The sequence below is a fragment of the Mycteria americana genome, chromosome 2 (assembly GCF_035582795.1).
Source record: "Mycteria americana isolate JAX WOST 10 ecotype Jacksonville Zoo and Gardens chromosome 2, USCA_MyAme_1.0, whole genome shotgun sequence".
In the NCBI taxonomy this organism is placed as follows: Eukaryota; Metazoa; Chordata; class Aves; order Ciconiiformes; family Ciconiidae; genus Mycteria; species Mycteria americana.
The window spans coordinates 173,142,433-173,164,083 of NC_134366.1; the positions used below are offsets into that span (position 1 = coordinate 173,142,433).

A 21,651-nucleotide genomic window follows, 5' to 3' on the forward strand; every position below is an offset into this window, starting at 1 on the left:
GTCTGATACCACATCTGGGGCAGGTTCTCAGTGGGAAGAACTTTGGGTGCTGCCACTAAGCTCTCTGGAGCTGCTGAGGTGAACTTTTGCAGAGGATCTGTGAGGGTTTCATTGGTTGTTTTATTTTGCCTGGCCATGGCAAATGTGCTAGAGGGATCTAATTTTTCTTGTCATGCAGCTCCTCCCCAGGTGGACCTTCTCCAGGTCATGCCATCCTTCCTCTTCCAGAGCTGCCCCAGGTGGACCTTCAGCAGGTCCCAGTATGCAGCAGTGGTAATGGTGGTTTTCAGCCTTTCCAAAAGGTGTGACTTCTGGTAGCATGGTCACCAAAATATAGGTGTAGCCACCTGGTTCCCAGAGCTGAGTCTGAACACATGTCTGGAGGCCATAGTGTTGTTTGAAACTGCACAGGGACAGCTGAATGACTCCACAGGTTCCACTTGTATGTGGGCTTTATGTTTTTCCACTTGCTTGGGCCACCATCTCTGCTGTTTCATGTAATGGAGTCTCTTACTTGATGATCTTCATCTGGCTAAATTTCCCCAGGGATACATACCAAAGCCAGGCAAGTTATCTCCATGGGCAAAACCCAAAGCCGCAAAACACAGAAGAAAAACTGTAATGAAGGCTCATCCCAAACTGGAAAGGAAACTTTGTCTGGTAACAGCAGCTTGGCTTAGGCAGAGCCTTTTTTCATGGCAGCTGTTCAGCTCAAGAGACATAATCTGAAGGACAACATTCAGTGTTTGTTGTAAGCCTGATTTTTCCTTGCTAGAGGCAAAGGACCCGGTGATATCCTCCTCTCTGGCACAGACAGGGGAGATTTCCTCCATCTGTTGGATTTGGCCAGGAGCTGCTGTTTTATAGAGGGATGAAAAAAAGCCAACCCGAGTGTGGTGGTAAGTGCTTGCAGAGGAGCTTTCCAGGTCCACCCTCTTTGGATAGAAGGGGACACCCGCTGTGCTGTGGTAGCCCCTCTTGGCTGCATGGTGCTAAAAGCTGTGGCTGCTTACAACCTGGCATGCTGAGCATCCTGGTAGGGAGGCTGGATGGGCAGCGTAGCAGGACAACATCCAAACCAGAGGAGGGATGTCACGGGCCTGACCCTGGCACTGGAATTCGGCAGTGCCGGAGAAATGCAAGAACAATCAGAGATGTAGGCAGCCTGCATTTATTCCTGGGGAATGAAAATTGGCAGAGGAGCCAGCTGAAATCCTGCCATCCCATCTGGCAGAGGCAATGCAAAACCATCTCTGACACTTATGAATATGCAGATTGGGCAGTTACATCTGCCCTAGGCTGGGAAAGGGGTGGCCGCATCCTGCCGTCAGGTGCAGAAGTGTGACACCAGTGCAGCCCATGCTGGATTTCCAGTATCAAGCAGGTTCAGGATCTAGCCCTTCAGCTGTGTAACTGTTAGTGGTGTGAAGAAACGCATGTTCCACATGACATTCAAAAGACTGAGCCTCAGTCTCATTCTCTGCCGCCCCTGATTTTCATTAAAAATAGCCTTCTTGGTGCAACCACCAAGCTGAAATATCCTGTGCATGTGTAAGAGCATCTTCATTCCCCGCAGACCAGGCTAGAATTCATTGCAGGCTGGAAAAGCGCCTTGTCCTATAGGTACCTGCTGCTGCTTGCAGAGACTTCACCCTGTCTTCCCTTTTAATAGTGGTTCAAACATTTTGTATCTAGGAGTCACGCATCTCACCCAGTGACATTTTCACAAGTCTCAGATGTTCAAACCAAAATGCCTTAGGCCATTTCCTTAGCTGGTGCAATTGCCATATATCCAGTGGCCTCCAAAATGACTTCTACAACCGCTGAGATCTTGGTTTTTAGGGTTTGTTAGTGAGTCTGCCCTTCTCAGTTTTACTCCTTTAGCAGCTTCTCGATGCCTCAGAAAGTCCATAGCCAACACCTTCTCCTTCAGTTTTACTGCACTGAGATAACATTTACACCATTTCATGGGGTTTTTTAATGATCCCTTTCCACTCTTTGCTCTCGTCCATCCTTTCATTCCCACCACCCCAGCTTGCCTGAAAAATTTTCATGATCCTGCTATTTTCTTTGCCTCTCCTCTTTGGGGGATGAGTATAGAGGGAAGAGTGTGTAGCTCTGGTGAGACATGCTTGGATGTTAAAACCTTGGCCCAAAACACTGCAAAGTCTCTGCATTCAATCTTTTTTCCCTTGGTTGTGTTGCAAGGTGCTGTCTGACACATTACGTGTTCTCATTAGAAGTGCTGGTCACCTGCTTCCTCTTCCCACTGCTGCCAGCATTGCAAGATCATCCTCCCCATCCACATTTGAGCTATATTCTTCCAAAATCTCACGTGCTTGCCTTTGCTTGCAATTGAAACATCTCTGTGTTCCCTCCAAGGGAATTATTCCTCTAGCCCTCATGCTAGCTTCTCCAAGGTGCTGGGTATGTCAACAACGTGCCGTCCTCACGCCATTTATATAGCTAGGATGTAAATCAAGTCTAAGTCTTCCGTTGATCCTGCTATTACTCATCTCCATTGACCCTGTTGTGGGAAGCAGGCTGCTGAAATCCGACCAGTTCCCCACTGCCTTTATTTCGTGGCCTCCACCCCATAAACTTCAGGTGCATAAAACCCACAGCAAAGCATCACTTGCACCAACTTTGCCTTGTGCATAAGGGACCCGGCTTCTCCCTGCTTTGTTCAGAACCATGGCTGATTTTTGCATATATTCAAGGCAACTGTCCAGGTTAAATCTAAGCCATGTTCCATGTTAAATGGAGACAGACCTGCTTCTCTGCAACACCTTTTCCAAAGGGGATGCAGCCTGCCTGCTGCAGCAGAGTGACCCCAGCACGGGTCTGGAGGCAGTGTTTGCCAGGGGAGGCTTGGGGCAAGCTGGAAGGGTCACACATTCAGCTACTAGACCTGATTGCCTTTAATTAGGATGAGCAATAACAGCGCAAGCTTGTTATATCCGTCAGGGAGCAAAGGAAATCATGCAGCTCCTTCAAGACTAGGATCAGTCATTAGAAGATGTCAGTAAATTGGGACACAAATAACAGTGAGAGGAGGTCCAGGGTGCCAGGGTTGCACTTAAAACTTTTGTTTTACTTTTTATCTTTCCTTCTTTCTGTCCTTCCTCCTATCTCTCTGTCCATCCATCCACCCATGCCCACTGGCTGCTTCTGGGGTATTCAATCCCAAGTTTTCCTTGTCACTTTCCTTGTTCTGGGCAGCTGACAAAGCCATCCAAGCTCCACATCTACCCCTTGTTGCCCGTCCCCTGTTTCTCCTCCCAGCCTAAACAAGTCTCTGGGAAGCCTATGGGATTTACTGCAGATGGAGATTTTGTGTGTTCTTGTGGTTTGTATGCTTTCATGAAGAGGATTTAAATCAGAGCAGATGAAAGTGCGTGGGTATAGCCAGCAATGGGTGGTGGGAATGGAGCAGGGTTTGTGATGTGTCCCAAATATGGGACTAATTTAACTTGTCTCCTAAGCAAACTCAAAACACTGGATATTGCAAAGCTAGTTAGAGGCTGGCATTTTTTTTTTTAAATTGAATCTCACACAGGAAAGCCCCATGACTTTGTAGCTATTAAAAACATAGGATTTGGTCCCTTTCTATTCCAGTAAAGAGCCAGACAAAAACAAGTTGTATGCAAATATCAGGATGATTGTAGTCCTGATGTCCAGCTGTCAGTGCCTTTCCCCCGATGATGGCAGGCAGGTGACTGCCCAGTCCCATCCCCTCCAGACAGCAGCCTGCAACCAGTCAGTGCTGGGAAGGTTTGGAGGAGTCGGCGTGGCCAGTTCCTAGGTTCCTTAAGTCCTGCTTTGAGGCAACAGTAATGGGAAATAATTTCACAAACTAGATGGGCCTCTTTCATGAACCAAACTGCTGAATATAAAGTCTGGCTCCTGGCAGGGACTCTCTGAATCATTCCTCTCCCTCCTCTGCTTTCCCTTTTTGGATGGCAATAAAGACTCCTGCCACCACACTGAAGCTTCATTAACCTTTATTAATTTTCTCAGGGTTCCAGGATCAAATTTGTCACCATTTCATCTCTTGGCAGTTTGTACTTCTTGAAAAGATGTCTGACTGTTTTACCTCCTCAGGGAAAAAGATCCTCTGTCTGGTACTTGCTGTTTGGAAACAAATTGCTTGCCAGATCACAGATTACTCGGACTCAGCTCTGCTCTCTGCTATTCTGCATGACTCCGGTGGAGTCAGCTAAGCTCTCCTGATTTACAGCAGGCAGTACTGGTGGGCGGGATTTGGTTGCTATTGCTTAGTTGTTTCTCTGTTTACTAGGGAGGGCATGTGTCAGGGTTGCAACATGCCCAACACCACAGAGAATGGAAATTTTAGTTTCCCCTTTAGCAAATTCAGGGCTGATCCACATGAGATGCAAATACAAAGCTGGTAGAAGGTTTGGAAGGAACAGGGGTGCTAGCAGTCAGTCAGGAGCCAAATGCCTTTACTTTACAGTGGTTGCATTATTTACCTTCTGATCTCAAAACTATGGTCTTCAGTGGGATATATTTCAGTTAGGACACTAGGGTCAGGAGCTTCGCTCTTTCACCTGAGTTGGAAAGGTGCCCAGCCATAGCTCTGTTGGTACATAAGTCACTTTGTTGATACTAGACCTTCATCTCTCCTTGTTGCTGGTGGTAGGGTAGAGTCTGTGAAGGAGACATCCTTTTGAGCTATCCCTTCCCGTTCACCTGCCCTCACCTGCCTGCTCCACTCAGCATTTTCTGATTACTCTGCAGAACATTGCTAAGTAGATGTTGGTTGCAAGGCAGAATTTTCCACCCACCAAAAAATACTGCCAGTGATCACTGTAGATCTCAAAACACTGCTAGGGATGTTGGGATTCATTGTCAGCACATCTGAAAAGGCTGAATCTTCCACAAGTACAGCAAAAAGTACAGACACCCTAGAAAATAATTGCAATTGATTAGAGACCAGACATAAGGGATCATATTCTGCACAGTCCAAGTCTCACTGAGAAACAAGGGGTTGAACTGCCAGCCAGTCCGAGTCTTGCAGGCTGGCTCAGTGCTAAAGCCTCAGGGACTGCTGGTGGCCAGGGGTGCTGGGGTTGGAAAGCAGGTGGTCGTGTCAACCGAATGTTGCAGGTCGCTGTTGTTTATACATGTAACCTTTGTAGTGAAAAATCTTGCAGAGTGAACCAAGGTGTATTTACATGACCCATTACCTTGCCATAGCCAATGGACGCTATAATTCCAGAAGCCAATCGCTGAGGTCCACAGATAACAGAAAGCGAGAGGACACTGACGAACTGCAGCACTACGGGTACCCTGCACCTCAAATAGGTAAGCTCTGACCTACCACAACAGCCTCTGGAGCTGACACACTGCCTGGTCACTGCACTTCCTGGCTGGGCTGGGCTGACTGCATTGACTCGCTTTGCTGTTTCAATGACCCAGCTAACCAACTTTTTCCCCCCAGGTTAATGTAGGCTTATCAAACAAGTCACACACTGAGCAAATGGTCATCACCCAGTTTGTTCCCATCCCATTGCCCTACAGGGTTTTGTGTTGTTGCCATTAGCCAGAGAAGGCAGAAAGGGTTAGACTCAAAGCCCTAACAAGACCATGCATCTCACAGACCACTTCTCATCACCCTGCCTACTTCTAAGTCACTGCTTTGTCTGAGCTATCTAAACAGTCATGGTTCATTAAGCCAAAGCTGACCTTAGTGTGATACAGCCTCTTTGCTGATGTCCATGTCATGCCTTCCCATTGACCGTAGGAGGATGTGTGCAGAGCATGATGGGGAGAGACCAGGACTTTCCTCTGCCACTGGGTCTTTAGTGCTGTGCAAGGACTTGTATCTGGTATGTTCTGCAGCAGGACCTTCCGCTCTCCTGCAATAGGAGGGGAATCATACATAATAATATCAGAGAGTGTCATCTGGGAAGATGGGAATGAATTGGACCTAGATCTATGCCAGGTCCAATCTGGAGAGGTTTTGAGCTCTCCCTTCACAGCTGCTTTTTGTGGCAGGAGCTCAACACATCATGGATCTTGGGCAACGCAAGGCATGCTGACCCTGACTACAGGTTAAAATCATTGCCCAGTGACCTTGAAAACAGTTTGTGTTCTAGAAAGGCTTCAGACAGGTGATTTGGAGACCTAGAGCTGTGAAATACATTATAAGAGAGAGTGGGTCATATTCTAGTGTAAATGAGCTGTGCTCCATCCAGCCCAGCAGGACTTTGCCAGTGTGCAGCAGTGAACAGCGTCAGGAAGCAGAGTGGTGTGGAAGCTCCAGGGTTGATCGGGCGATGGCTGGGCTTGTGGCTTTCAACACAAGGCAGAAGACAGTCTGAGTTTCCTTGCTACCCTGCATTGAATCTGCTCCCTCCAGTGGCAGCAGCTCTGCTGCCTGCAGCATCACTGGTGTTTGGCAAAAGGCTGCAGGAGAAGGAGGGCATTTGCACCGCTATAACCTGGTGAAGCTGAGCTCAATCTCTCAGTTACATGTGTTCAAATGGGGGGGAAGAGAAGGCACTCCAAGGCAGGTCCTGTGATGTCCCCTGTTGTTCCCGCTCTGCCTGGTCCCAGGTGCTTCCCCAGTGCTTTGTTCCAGCCTGTAGCTCAGCCATGAGGTTTATAGCTTGGCATTTCTTCCTGCCGTGCAGCTGTATACCGCATCTGGGCTCAGTGACATCTCTATTAACTCCCTGCCGTCGTAGCCACTGCTGTAGCATGGCTCACATGGGCTGTGGCATCCCTGAGTGCAGCATGGGCTGGGAGATGTGCATTGTCCTGCTGCAAGCTTGCCACATTCCTGCCACTGTCCCAGAAGCAGCAACTGCAGTCAAGTTGTTCAAAGAAATCAGGATGGAGGAGGTGTAAAGAACAGGCAGAGGGTACAGACCAGGAAGGGATTTAGAAGGAGTCTTTAGCTGGGTATGGCAAAACACAGCCCACGTCTTCCCTAGCAATTAACACAATTTGTAGGGGATAAGCCATCTCACATCCACTCAAGACGTGGAAAAATATGAAATACAAAAAATAGCTGACGCCAGCCATAAGGACTAGGGATGAGGGGATGGCCCTGCCCAGTTGAAGACTAGTATTTTCTTCTGCCAGCCCTCTGCAGCCCTGGTGTCCAGGTCCTGTTGGCTCATAGGCTCTGGCACAGTTGTGCTCTCAGCTGCGGTGCTGCTGGCTGCCCACGTGTCTCTCCCAGCAATAGCACAAGAGTGAGATCTAGCCCAGCAAGTCCCTGGCACAGGCCCTCCCAGCTCAGCCCACAGACTGCTTCCAGGAGGTCTTTGCCAGCAGCAGGATGTGAGCGAAGAAGCGGCTTGCACGTGGTGAGATGTCAGATTGACAGATGATGCCAGAGAAAAAAAGGGATCCTGGTGGAGGGATGACAGCGATGTGCCGCTCCATTAGTGCCGAGGGAAGAAGCGTCACGGAGAAGCTGCAGGCACTGATGGGGACCCCACAGCCAGCTGAGCTCTATATAAGGCCAGCTCAGTTACTCTCAGGGCTGGCCAGGAGCTGGAAAGGATCCTGGATTGCAGTGCTACATCCCCATGGTGTGATGCCCAGTGTGTCTCCTTCTGCAGCACCTGCTGGGCCCTCTCCAGCTGCAGGAGAGGTACCGCAGCTGGCTCTGTGGGAGCAGCAAGCCCTGCAAAGGGTCATCTTCCCACCTGAAGTGGGGTCCTCGCCCCTGCGAACTCCTTTGGGACATTCGTGTTAATCCCCAAGCTAGCGTGGAGCATCACAGGACTAATCGAAGGTCAGACCTGCAGAGACATCTGTCTACAGGCACCAGTCATGATGGAGGGTAGTGCATGGTCCCTTGTCCTCTGGAGAGTGAAGACCAATTTGGTGGAGTGCATCACGGGCAGGTCTAATTATAAGATAGTACTGAGCTGTACTAGGGGCCTTTCAAACCTGATGAGCATGGTAGATTTCTTGCCCTTATATAAAAAAACAGAGACAGGTTTCACTTCTGGGATAAATAATTGGAAGTTATTGCATCCAGTAATTTGTATTTGCTGCAATCTGACCCACAGGGGTGCAGAAATTCTTCTCATCTATAGTTTTGGTGATGGGCAATGTACTGCTTCTCTTGGATGGAGAATGAGAGAGCTTGTCCTGATGCCTGAGAGCATCTCAGAACTGGGTCTCGCATGGTTTGAAAATCAGTTGAATTTCTGCAAGGTTTGAGACTAGACTGGACACAGTACACCAGTAGACTGAGATAAATTGCTTAGCTCAAAATGACACCAAACCCAAAGGAGTAACCAGCAGTTGGAAAATAAACTATATTATGGATTTAAAAGCCAGACATTGGTGCGATGTGAGAGATTATAACTGAGGAGATTTACCTCTGATCATAGATATTTCTACTGTGAAAGGGCACAGGGCAAAAATAATAAAGAAGGGGAAAGAGGCAGAAGAGGTGGAATTTGGTTCAAAGATACCATTCATTAATCTAGTGACACAGTAACTCTTGTCTGGACATGGAGCTTGCAAAACTACAGCCAAGCCTGAGTGGGGAGGTGGGGAGATGGCACTCTCCAAGCCATGAGTGGCTGATGGAGGAGGCCACTGCATCTCTACAGGATTCCTCTGATCCACCTCTGGCCTCTCAGAAAGACTTTTGGGCACAGACTGGCAGCATGGAACTACCAAAAAATGCCAGCTCCCTGCCACTGAGGGACTTGGTGCTGCGGGGTGCAGTATTGGGAAGGTTGCTCAAGGTCAATGGAGGGCATTCTCTGAGCAATGCAAAAGCAGCATCCAAGCAGGCTAGGTAGCAGGAATGGTTGGGATTTGTGGGCCAAAGAGGCATCTCCTGAAATCTGGGCCACTCTGGATGGCACCAAATGGTACCAAAAAGGTAACTTGCTGGTGGTGAACTCGGAGTATCACAGGACTGTCTGACAGAGCCATTTGAGTTCCTTATTGGAAAGGCAGCGAAATTACCATGGAAATGCAGATGTCTGTATACTAGCAGATCTAATACTTGAGAAACAGGAGATATGAGAGCAATGTTTTCTTGAAGACCTCAAAACACACACCGTCTCCTACACATCCCAAAGAATGACCAACAGTCCATAACATTTACCTAACTGGAACCGGCTGGGTAGATTAATGAAACAAAACGCAAAAGCAAGGGGAAAGAATATTGAGCAACTTTGGCTTAATGAACAAAAGCAGTTATGTCTCATGATAATCATTGCAATGGCATAGATGACATGGAGAAAGACTCATCCTTACCTCCACCTCTTTCTGACTCCAGCCAGTAAACGAAGGAATGAGATCCTGTCTGCTTTGCAGCAAGGACAGGTTTTCCTCTATACGTTTCCCCTTCAACAGGCCTGCACATATTGATTCACCAGCCTCCAATTAGTGGGAATACTTTTAACTGCCAACTGCCTGAATGACTGGAGACATTCAAAGTAGATGTGCTGAAAAGCATGACACATAACGAATAACACAGATAACTACCAAAACTCCCAATGAGCAGATTGATGAGAGCCATAAACACTTGTCATCCTGCATGAAATTTCATTGCATGCAGAAAACTCCCCTTCAGACACTAGTAAATAAATATACCACCTTGAGGAAGCAGTTAGACATGCACAGCTTTAGGTCAGCTGAGGTAGTATTGGGCAGTTTGGTGGTCTCCAACCCTTACAGTCCCCATCGCAGTTCCTGTACCAACACTGACTTTCACACAGCTGGTTTATAACCCACACTGCCCTACAAACAGGCTGAGATCTCAAGCTGTAGCAGCCCACTGCTAGAGTCTCATGCTCCATGTTGCAGCTGGTCAATCCAATACAGCATCTACTGTCCAGTTTTCTCTGGGAAGGGGGTGGTGGTGCGGGAAAACACATCCAAGTGTGGGGTGCAGCTCAGGCTGTGCCATGTTGTACAACCCCTGAAGTTCTGCTTACCTTCTGCACCCTGTGCCGTGATCCTTCTTTTATCATCCGTAGTCTGCCAGATGCATCTGGTTATGATGTGACATGGTGCAGTCTGATGCTCTGAAGAACTTGTTACTAGAAGGGTATGCCCCTCTATTATGCATCCTCAAAGATGTGCTGGTGTTTATTTGTGCCATATGCCTGTGTACTATACATACCGAATGTTACCTTCTAGGTTTATCGTGTGTAATTATTAGTAATCCATTAAAAATCTAAAAACCCAAACAATGCAGAGCTTAATTAAATGAAACAGAGCAAGCTTTTGTTTTCATCTGGAGAGAAAGGCATTTCCTCAAGGATAGGCTAATGCCTATGAAACTAATGGAAAACCATCCTTTCCCTGCCCATGTCACACTTCTGGTGACTTATCTGGAGGCTGTGGCCTGGCTGAAACACCCCTGACATGACCATCTGTCTGCAGGGATCTTAACAACAAAGGGAATATGTCTCATTGCTTTCCACTCCCATCTCTTGTTCAAGGGGATGCTTTGATTTGCCTTTCCAACACTGCCCCATCAGGTAAGCAGCTGATAGGGACTGTATGATGCCTGGGAACAGTCAGCCTTGTTCTCAAAGCAGATCTTCTCCACATGTGAAGGAGACGACAAGAGAAAGCTCTGTGGGATTACTTCAGCCAATGTCCTTCTCAGGCGCTGTCATCCTCTATTTTTTCTGCTCCTCCACTTCTGTGACAAGGCAGGGGAAGGAGCTGAATCCTTACAACTGCTCAATTTATGGACACTTTTACTATATCTGTCTAATCCCTGTTACTTAATTAGTACTATCTCTGAGTAGATGGTACATATCCCAGCTCATACAGTTCTGCAGTGGCTACACCACGTGGTGGAACCTGCCCTGCCCAATGCCCTGATGCTTCCATAGTGTCCTTCCCTTTTTTTGTGTGTGTGTTACAGTTCTACGCAGTACCCCAAAAAAACTTTTAGCCCATTGTCAACCCTCACATTTTCTCACCAATCTCCTTGCACCCTTCTTGTCACACCACATGCGGGACACATTGCACAGCTTCACAGATCACCAGCAACTGGTGAAGTGCAGCTTGGAAAACACTGCCCCAGAGATCCAGGGACCAAGGATGCCACATCCTCACCTTCTGCTCCAACCCCAACAGGTGACCCTGCGGCAGAGGAGTGGTCCCCGTGGAGCGTGTGTTCAACCACCTGCGGGGAGGGTTGGCAGACCAGGACGAGGTTCTGCGTGTCGTCTTCCTACAGCACTCAATGCAGTGGTCCTCTCCGGGAGCAGAGACAATGCAACAACTCTGCCGTGTGCCCAGGTGGGCTGAGCGCTCCACGGATGTGTGGGCAGGAGGGGAAGGGAGATGCACAGAGGATTGACTGCCTGTGATATCTCCACTGTGTTACCTACTTGAAGGGAGATGTTTTTTGTTTCCTCTTCCTTCTGTTTTTACCCTAAAGGCTCATACAGAAACCCTTGCTAGACCAAGCACCATTAGATGGGCACTTGTTTTGGATGGTATGGACAATTTGATACTATCTAAAGGCAATGAACACATTACATCTGAAAGGCATGTGCCCTTTGGGGTGTTTCCAAGCATGGGGCAGACTGGGAAAGACAAGCACCAGATGACACTTTGAGTTGCTGAGATGCCAACACTGGGCATACCATTGCAAAGTCAGCATGAAAAACTCAGGCTGCTGGTATGTTTATGAATTGAGCCAGCCATCGTCGCTGTTTTCATACTCTTTCTTCCACAATTTTGATGAAAAAGTACAGTCTGGGGAGCTTGGGCATTATTTTGAAGAATTATGCTATTAAACTGGGTGTGTTATTCACGACTTCTGACCAGCAACATCATTGTTCAGAATCAATCTTATAATGGTGAAACCACCAAGCTGTTTTCCCATGCTCTTTCCTGCATTTCCTCCTCTAGTTACCTCTTATCATGCAAGATGCCTGATGACAATTGCAAAACGTTAGCTTTGAACACCCTTTCCTGATACTGGGGATCAGTAAGTGTTAGCAACTGATGATGGAATGGAAAAGTACCTGTATTTTTTTTTTTTTTTCTGAAGCATTATTGATTTTGCGTTAGCTTCTCAAGTAAAGCTGGAAGGGATGAAGTCCCTTAAGAGAGATCAGTACATTCTTGTAACATTCAGCCTCTAGAGATTACAATGACTAACCTTCCATAAATAACCTGGCCAGATTAGATTAGATTAGATTGGAGAAGATTAGATTAATATAGATCAGAAGGCTTTAGATATCTAATTCCAGGAGTTACCAGTGATGGCCTGAGCACTACTGGAGCATGTTGCCCATCCCATTTTGTTCTTCCATGTCTCCCTAGTTTTGTCCCTGTGGTGTCACTGATGTATGATAGTAATTAGTAGCCAGACTATAGCTTTTCTGAGAGCTTGAAAATGTCGTAGCCTTCGATGATTCAATGAGAAAATGTGTTGAGGGAGGGAAATAAGTGTAAGAAGTGACAAAATGATGGTGATGCTGCTTCCCAAAGGGTAGTGGGTTTTTTGTTCCTCTCTAGCTAATTACATCTTTTACTCAAAAAATGCTCTTTTCTCTTGGCTCAAAAATCTGAAAAATTAGGGTCAGTTAAAAGTGCATTGAGATTTGTTTCAAATAGACTGGAAAGTAACAGACACTTGGTGTCAACACCAAAACATAAAAAATTACACAGTGTTCCTCTTGCACATTTTGGGTTGGTTTGTTCTTGGCCTTCCCACACTCACTTCTCACATGCTTCTCATTCTGGGTGGGAAGGTGCTGTGCTCTGTGGGCTCACTGACTTCTCCAGACCTGCTTTGGAAAGGAAACTTACTTCTTCTGCTTTGATTGCAGTGCATGGCACCTGGGACGAGTGGTCTCCATGGAGCTTGTGCTCTTCCACATGTGGGAGAGGGTACAGGGATCGGACCCGTACATGCAAGCCCCCACAATTTGGTGGGAACCCCTGCGAGGGCCCGGAGAAGCAAACAAAGTTCTGCAACATTGCACTTTGCCCAGGTAAGGCAGTTAGAGATTCAAAGCCTTCCCTTCAGCAGGTCTCCCCATCTCCGAAGATGCCCACACATGGTTTCATTGAGTGGGTCTGCAGCTGCCTCAGCTGAATCAGCACACGGTCTGCACTGTCCTGAAGAGGATCCTCTATGAGGAAAGAACACATTGGAGGAACAACCTAGAGGTGCTTTCTGGGGTTATTCAGCTAATAACAAAGGCAATCAGTGGATTTGCTGTGCCAAATGAGTGCAGCGTTGCGGGACTCCTTGAAGCACAACAATGGGCACTGCTCAGTGCTTGCCACACAGAGTCATATCGCTTATTACCGCCCCACTCCGAGGATTTATTACTACAATTGATAAAAAATGCTCTGCCGCAGGGACAACAGACCTTTTGTTCCTCCCGAGCAGGAGATATCACAAGCTGAGCCCCAGGTCCTTCAGAGAGAGAAGGGGAAGACAATGCCAGTCTCTGCAGAGACTACACCAGCCAGACTCCAATGAACATTTTTGATAGACTCACACTGAGGTGTGACAATGGCACTGAGCGGTCTCTGCTGCAGCTGTGATGGAGACCCCTCAGCACCTCGCCCAAGAGATACCTTTACATCAGCGCACACGGCTGCAGGTGCAACACAGCCATCTCTGTTTCTCATTTTTCTAAATGTCTTTGAAACTACAGTCTGTGAATAAATAATCTCTCTCAAAGGAAATTACTTGTTCCCTGTCCCACACTGAATGAGCAATTTATGGATGTGGTTCTCTTATTTTCCCACCTCCAAATGCTCACACTCGCGGTAAGCTGCCAATCACCCCTGCCACAGCAGCAGGTAGGGCTTTGGTAAAATCAACAGTTTTGGTAAATGCAACTTTTTTGGTAAATGCAACATTTACTTTGGTAAATACAATCTTACTTTTCCAGTATAGGTGAATACTAATGAAGGGCAGGCACCATCAGTTCATGGAAACTAGCAGCACTTCCTTCAGTCAGAAAAGCCATACTAATTTATACCTGGTAGGACCTACTCTGTGGGGTTTCGGATCATTACCAGAGAGGAATCACCTGTCAGTCACCACTTCTTGCATTTCCCCTCCTTGGGATTGATAGGCACTGACATGATGCCTTGAATTTATGCACGATGAAAACATCAAGCTTGGATTGCTAAAAACAAGCACCTTTTGGAAGTACTTTTATGCCTGCCTGATTTTTCACACCTTCTGAGCTCACGTGACTCCCTCTGAGTTAACAGTTGCTCATTTGGATGTTTTTGACATTTTTTTACGTGCCTGCAAACAAAAAGCTGCTCAGCTGCAATGGGGATTATTCGGGGCTGTTCAGGTCCTTGCAGATTACACAGGGGACCAGGTTGCATATATTTTTCTTGGACTGACAAACAAAGCCAAAGAAAATGAGCTGCAATCTACAGCAACGTGATATGAGCCAGAATTCAGACTTTTCAGGGATTCAGATTGTTTTTCTGAGTGAGAGCTAGCAGCTAGTGAGAGCTAAACAGAGCATGATGACTGCTGCTAATGAGAAAAAAGTGCTCCAGGAACAGCAGACTGGGTGATGGATCTGTTGATCAGGGACCAATTAAGGTGTAACTGCCACACTTGGGAATGCCTCACACTGTACCACGCTAATAAGATGTATTCATGTTTCTCTCCAACCCCGTCCCTATCATAACCTCTCTTGTCCCTCCCTCCTCTATTTAATTATCAAAGACACTGCTGTGTAGAGACATATCAAGCCTGTCAGTGTTAATTCAGCTGTGAGAGAAGTACACTGACCACACACGGGCACTCCGCTTGTGGTATCCTCTTGGAGCACACCTTTGCTCCGAACATTTCCCTGCTAGCAGCGTGAAATCCTGTAAATAACGTGATTCGAGTTTCTGCATGTGCTTTAATGAAAAACAGCATTTGGGTGCTTGAGAAAGTGCCCTTCCTGCAGACTCGTGCATTACTTCGGTGAAAAATGGGTTCTCTCAAAAAGTGCTGATTGCCCAAAATGGGAAATGTCATGGTAATGTATTGATTCCTTCAAAATTTTCAGTGAAAACATGATCCATGCTCTCTATTTTGATGTTATGTTGTGATCGGCAATATTATTAGTTTTGACTTTTATGTTGGAATGTGTAATATCAATAATTTCAACTTTTATGGTGTTATGTAGAGCATGGACAGAAAAATTGATGTTTGTGCATGTTATGGCACTTGCATCCTGCCGGGCCATAACATACCAGTCGGAGGTTGCAGAGGGTCCCAACACATTGCTATTGCCAAAGTTTTCTGAACTTTTTCTTGATGGCCCTTGCCCTCTCTCATGCTCCATGACTCCAGTTTGTCATGCCCTGCCTCAGTCCCTTGTAGGCACAGGCCAGAGACTCTTGCGCGTGTCTGTTTCCAGTGGGAGCGATTTTCACATTCAGTTTTGTTATCTCTCTTTGGGCCACTCAGTGGACGGCAACTGGAATGAGTGGTCGAGCTGGAGCTCCTGCTCTGCCTCCTGCTCCAACGGCACCCAGCAGCGGACAAGGGAGTGCAATGGACCCTCCTACGGGGGAGCTGAATGCCAGGGACACTGGGTGGAGACCAGGGACTGCTTCCTACGCCAGTGCCCAGGTCAGTGACCAATGACTTTTTCTTTCTCTTGGGTCATCCTTCTCTGCAGTTCCAGGCAGGTTTTTGTGAAATCGCCTCCTATTTTCTTTGGGTAAGATTTTCAGTTTTCACCAGTCATGCAGTAATAAGGAGGTTGTGGGTCATACCAACGGACCATGCAAGCCAAAATCCATAGCTGACAAATGCTCCAGGAGGCCCCAGAGAGGTGAGTGATTACCTACAGGGAACATGTCCTTCTAACCTTAGATACCAGTTTTCAGCATGTGTTTAAAAAAAATGAACAAAATATCAATGCAACCCATTCCATGCCTCCACAATGCTTCAAATTTCCTCCTCTTTTTTTTTTTTTTTTTTTTTTTGTCCCTCTTCTCCTACCACTTCACCACTCCTAGTTATAGTTGAAGCAAACAGGGAAGCAACCACTATTGTATCACAGCTCTGAACCTTATCTGTGACAAGGTCTGGCCTTGATTCATGCCTATCTAAAACTTGTCACTTACTTACTCATCTAGCTGTGTCTTAAAATAATAACAATAATAACAGCAATAATAATAATAATAATAATAATAATAATAATAATAACAACAATGATAATAATTCCTGCTGCGCCAGCTGTTGGAGCCAGTACCTCACATTCAGAATAAACACTTTGTCTTCACGCCATGGACCATGGGCTTCAGGAGAGCCATTTCATGCAGGAGAAGCAAAGAAAATTGAAGCAGATACCAAACCACACCTAACACCAGAAGTCTGCATTTCTCAGACTGACACCAGCACTATAGAGTTGCAGGTGCAGTTTCCTCCTTTCTGTGCAGAAGTCTTGGGGGAGGCCATTGCAAGGGAACCAATTGGGTCAGCTGGGGTGGACAATATTCTGACCTGGAAACAAAGCTTGAACATCTAGAAGCCTTCAAGATTGATCAGCAACCAATTTTTCTTACCATGCTTCTCTTGGCCCTTTCCCTGGCTCTCCCTGGGTGCTCCATCCCTGTTAGACCATGGGACTGAGAAGGAGTGGATCCCTGAGATGGAGAGGGTCTTTCTCCCCTTTCCGAGAGAACAGGGACAGCCAGAAACAGCTCAGCTCTTTGAGGCACTTCTCATACCTCAGGTGAGCAAGTATTGTCATTCTGTCCACTCCACAAGCATAGAAGCTGGTAGCTCTTCAGCCTGGTAGGCCTCTTTCCTCAGGGAATCCCTATCATCTCTGGTAGCATCACCATCTGCAGCAGAGCACAAGCAGTATTTAACACAGGTATTAGACTTTCTGCCATGGTCTCTAGTAGGTTTTGGTGTTCAGGTACCTCATTCCTTCTTTGCAACTTATGGAGATCCTCAAAGACAAAAAAGGCCTCACTTCTTTTTAGACAACCTTGTCCCACTGATTTCAGAGTTAGTTATCAAAGCAATGTTGGTCATGGCTTCCACTGCATACAGTGTCACTAAAGAAAGCATCAGAGGTTGGTGCTGTCCCTTTTCTATGATAATTTTCTTCTGCTTCTTGGAGAAGAAGAGGGAGATCCTTCACCCTCCCAAAAGGAGTTATTCAACCCAAGATGACATGTTAACTCCTAATTAAAACCTTAACAGGAATCAGGAGATTTAGGTCTTTGCTCTAGTTCTGTCACTGAGTTGTTGTTTCTCATCTGTGATGCAGCAGAAGAGAATGTTTCCCTACCTTGCAGGCTTGTTGTGAGGGCTAATTAACATTTTTATAGTGCTTTGATAAATGCCATTGTTAATGTAAAAGAAGTTGCATTTTGATAAATGCCATTGTTAATGTAAAAGAAGTAGCATTTCCACTGAATCTGTAAAGACGCTGGGAGAAGATACAATGGAATGAGACAATGTCCCAAACCTCTTTCCAAGGCACATGAAACAACAGTGCAATGGAAACAGCTGGATGGAGGTTTATTTGATGTTTCTTCATGCTTTCTTGCCCAAAGGCTCTGCTGGTCTCTCTAAATCCCTGGGCCAGAACTTCTCTGGGAAGTTCTGTTTTCACATATACATTGTACATCCCAACCAAACTCAAGCTATGGATTTTGACTGGCAGATGTGGCTGCCAGGCAGTTTGAATCCCTGCCCACCTGAAGAGTGTTCATGAGCACAGCCCCAAATCTGAGCCCAAGAAAAGAGATAGGGCTGTTTTTGCAGGCGGTGAGGATGTGGAGGAGAAACACAAGAACACCCTTCAACTATTAAAGGGCTGCTGCAATGGGAAAGACCACACATTGATTTCATGTCTGTTGAGGATCAAAGATCCGTGGCAGGAGACCTCCCTTTCCACCAAGCCATGCTCTACTCATGCTATGTTCCACTGCTCACCTTGGGACCTTGCCTCCTTCTGTTGCAGATTATGTTTGGGACATGACAGGCTGTTTCTCTCCTCTTTTTTGTCTCCAGTGGATGGGAAGTGGCAGGCCTGGGGAGTGTGGGGCAGCTGCACCACCACGTGTGGAGGTGGGACTCAGAGACGTGACCGTGTGTGCTACGGGCCCTTCTTCGGTGGAGAGACTTGCCAGGGCCCCAAGGAAGAGTATAAGCAGTGCAATGACAGAAAATGTCCTGGTATGTACCCCAGACCCCTCATGCCTTCCTTTGCATGGGGGGGACAGGGATTTTGGAAAGAATGTCATGTGTCAGAGAGCTGAATGTAACAAGGGGTTGTGATCTCGTTGGACCCTGCCCATAACCCAGGCACAAAATAGGTCAAGGGCTTGATTTAATTCTTGCCAAAGCCAGTGTAACCATGCTGATTTCAACGAATGTTTGGTAAGTGCCACCAGTCTAGCCTTGATGTTTTTCATCTTTGCATTGCCATAGAGCCATAAGAGGAAAAGACATGCTCTTTGATAGCAAAAACTGGTATCAGTCTCGAGTCCATAACGTAGTTGTATTGAGGATGCTGCAGTGGTTTCCCACCCTTTACCTAGCCTCCGGGAGACCGGTGCACCAATTAATTTTTTAAAAAGACGGTTGTGTCTACATCTGTCAGAGCCTTACCCAATCTCACCCTCCTCCAGCTACAGCCATGGGAGCAGCATCCATTTGAGAAAAAAGATGTAAAAGGCTGAATGGAAGGCAACTGAGCTGTAGGACAGGGAAAAACCTGGGGCTTAATGCGAAAAATAAGCAGGAGCAAATACTTGTGAGTGGGAATGCTTCTGTCTGTCTCTCACACAGTATAAAGAGGCCAGAAAAAAGGCTTGTGCACCATTTTTATTTTCTTTCACAGTGTCAGTTGAAGCACCTGGTGAAATTGCCAGTGGGGAATCAATGGCCTATGTGATGTTCACAGTCAGACTGCATCGATCGTAACGGCCCCTGATTTTTGACCGAAAGGGTAATTAATTGTCAGAGCATCTCAGTGAGAGATAGGAGAGATTCTCACAGCATCATCCTGGCAGTGCTAGTGAAAAGGGGTGTATCCCTAAAAGACGGGCTGTAGCTCGACATAGAAGTAACAGTTTTGGTGTAGATGTTTCTGGGGGCGGACCTGTTGCATTGAGGACAGCTGACCCTGAGAATCCCTTGCAAACTACTGAAGACAAAGATAAAAGCCAAAGCACTTCAGCGTGGAAGTTTCAGCCCGTTTAGCTCGAAGATAACAGAGAAAGAGGCTGTGTGCCTGCGACAGCGTATTCACTCTTTCCAGCTATGCTCTAATAAAAGACATCACCTCTCCTTACAAGCTGTGCCTCTCAATTAGCAGTGGCGTGTGAGTCTCCTCTAACTCAGCCACAAAGCTCTCCCTCGCCATAGAAAATCTTAGCACCGGGTTGTCGGGTGGTGTCTACTGAGTGATGCAGATTTAGTTCAGCTTCAGTGTGTGCCAGCTGGGGCCCTGGCAGAACAAGCCCAATCTTTTCTTCTCTTTCCGCAGGGGCTGATGCCTGCACAGTGCACAAAAGGAAAAGGCATGTCTCAGGGACTGAGCCCTGCTAGGGTTCAAAACTAGAAGGGTCCCGTTGCAGTTGTTAATTTGCAGGGGAAGGAAAAAGGTGGAAAGTAATCAGAGGCTAAAAATAAACCCGCTCAATTTGTTCTCAAGAAAGTATCAAATGATGGCATGATTTGATTTGAACAGAAGAATTGAGTTTAATTGGGTTAGTTGTTAAAATCTCCCAGTGCAAATAGGTTACTCTGGTAAAAAGGGCTTTGTTATGAAGCAACATCAAAAAGAAAAAAAGAAGAAAGAAAAAAAAAAAAAAGAAAAAGAGAATGAAATGATTCTCTCCTGGCCTGGGAATTGCTTCTGTGCTCACTGGCAAGACAACGCAAGAAAATCATTGTATTTCTAAAGAGCATCTCTGATCCACAGCATCCCTCAGCGGTCCCCAGGGAGACTGCAGGGGTGACAAGACCAGGAAGGTTTGACAGGTCAGAGGAGGAGAAAGAGGAGTTCAGATGTGAACACACTCCCCCTCTGCTTTTTGATGTGCTCTGTTGTTTTGTAGTCGAAGGTGCTAGAAGTTTCCCACCCCATGCCCCAAACCCTCCTTTGAACCACAGTTTGATGTGCAGAATCTATGACCGTAGCCAAAGCACTGGTCCAGGAGGCAGGAGTTTGTATTCAGCTCCCTGCTCTGCCACAGGCTTTCTGGGTGACCATGTGCAGGTCACAACTGAGTGATTTAATCTCACTGTCCTACAGCTCTGTGTCAACAGGTTGGAAATAAAACTGCCTCTTTTCCACCCATGTTCTGCCTTACCTACAGAAGTCATAAACTGTTGGCATAGGGACTATTTCTGTATATGTGCAGAGCACAGCAGGGGTCCTGCTGGCCCTCTGGGATTTCACTACGATAGTGATTACTCCAAAGACAATTTTAAAACAGGGGAAGGAGCATCTGTTTCCAAGCAGAGAGCGTGTCTACTGGGGAGGAATCTGTCTTTGAATTGCAGCCGGGGCTGGAGCCCCACAGTCTTGGAGCTTGACTCCAGGAGCAGTGATGTGTAGACAGCTTGTTGGGTCTTGTATGAGTCCTTCAAAGAAGTAGGACGCCATGCCCATAATCTCAGGTTTGAGCCTTCCCTACAGCCACGTTGGTGCTCTGAGTAGTTCCAGAGCAGCAGCGGGGGATGTCCATCTGGGTCTTTGCTCCATAGTGCAGGTCCTGGAATGGTCTATGTAAACACATCATTGCACAGTCCCTTGTATAAAGAAGCCTTCAGGGTCATCGCTGCCCCCCAGCTCCCTTGGGAGAAACATGAACATTCAAGGTCTTCCTCTTTTTTTATGGCAGATGGACATTTTCCCTACAACTTTGGCGTGTCTTTACTGGCACCACTGGATGCTGGTATGGGCAGGACTTTCCTGCATGGGAAGGAAGCTCAGCAGGCAGCTGCCAGGCTCCACGGCTGGTTGGCTTTCACTTTGCGGCTGCCTTTCCAGCTGCAGGCATACAGTCAGCTTCTTTTTTATTGGTGGTTTTACATACACAATAACTAAAAACTGTAATCGAAAACCAATAAATACCATTTTTTCTCCTCCCCACCCTCAGGAGTGATAAATAGCTTGTCGTGGTTTAAGCCCAGCTGGCAGCTAAGCACCACACAGCCACTCGCTAACTCCCCGCCGGTGGGATGGGAGAGAGAATCGGAAGAATAAAAGTGAGAAAACTCATGGGCTGAGATACAGTTCAATAGGTAAAGCAAAAGCTGCACATGCAAGCAAAGCAAAGCAAGGAATTCATTCACTACTTCCCATCAGCAGGCAGCTGTTCAGCCATCTCCAGGAAAGCAGGGCTCCATCACGTGTAACTTGGGAAGACAAACGCCATCACTGCGAACGTCCCCCGCTTCCTTCTTCTTCCCCCAGCTTTATATGCTGAGCATGACGTCATATGGAATGGAATATCCCTTTGGTCAGTTGGGGTCAGCCGTCCCAGCCGTGTCCCCTCCCAACTTCTTGTGCACCCACAGCCTACTTGCTGGTGGGGTGGGATGAGAAGCAGAAAAGGCCTTGACTCTGTGTAAGCACTGCTCAGCAGTATTGAAAACATCCTTATGTGATCAACTCTGTCTCCAGCACAAATCCAAATCATAGC

At 46.9% G+C, this 21,651-nt stretch overlaps 1 protein-coding gene across 1 annotated transcript in view; it reads left to right on the forward strand.

The window, feature by feature from the left end:
* LOC142406535 (adhesion G protein-coupled receptor B1-like) overlaps positions 1 to 20,071 on the forward strand; it is a 144,513-nt gene extending 124,442 nt beyond the window's left edge. Inside the window, exons 4-11 of the mRNA XM_075495483.1 lie at positions 5,221 to 5,328; positions 11,107 to 11,271; positions 12,816 to 12,980; positions 15,434 to 15,598; positions 18,005 to 18,169; positions 18,837 to 18,915; positions 19,257 to 19,319; positions 20,059 to 20,071. Coding sequence (XP_075351598.1) covers positions 5,221 to 5,328; positions 11,107 to 11,271; positions 12,816 to 12,980; positions 15,434 to 15,598; positions 18,005 to 18,169; positions 18,837 to 18,915; positions 19,257 to 19,319; positions 20,059 to 20,071 — 923 coding nt within the window. The remainder of the gene's footprint in view (positions 1 to 5,220; positions 5,329 to 11,106; positions 11,272 to 12,815; positions 12,981 to 15,433; positions 15,599 to 18,004; positions 18,170 to 18,836; positions 18,916 to 19,256; positions 19,320 to 20,058) is intronic.
* The last annotated feature ends 1,580 nt before the right edge of the window (positions 20,072 to 21,651 follow it).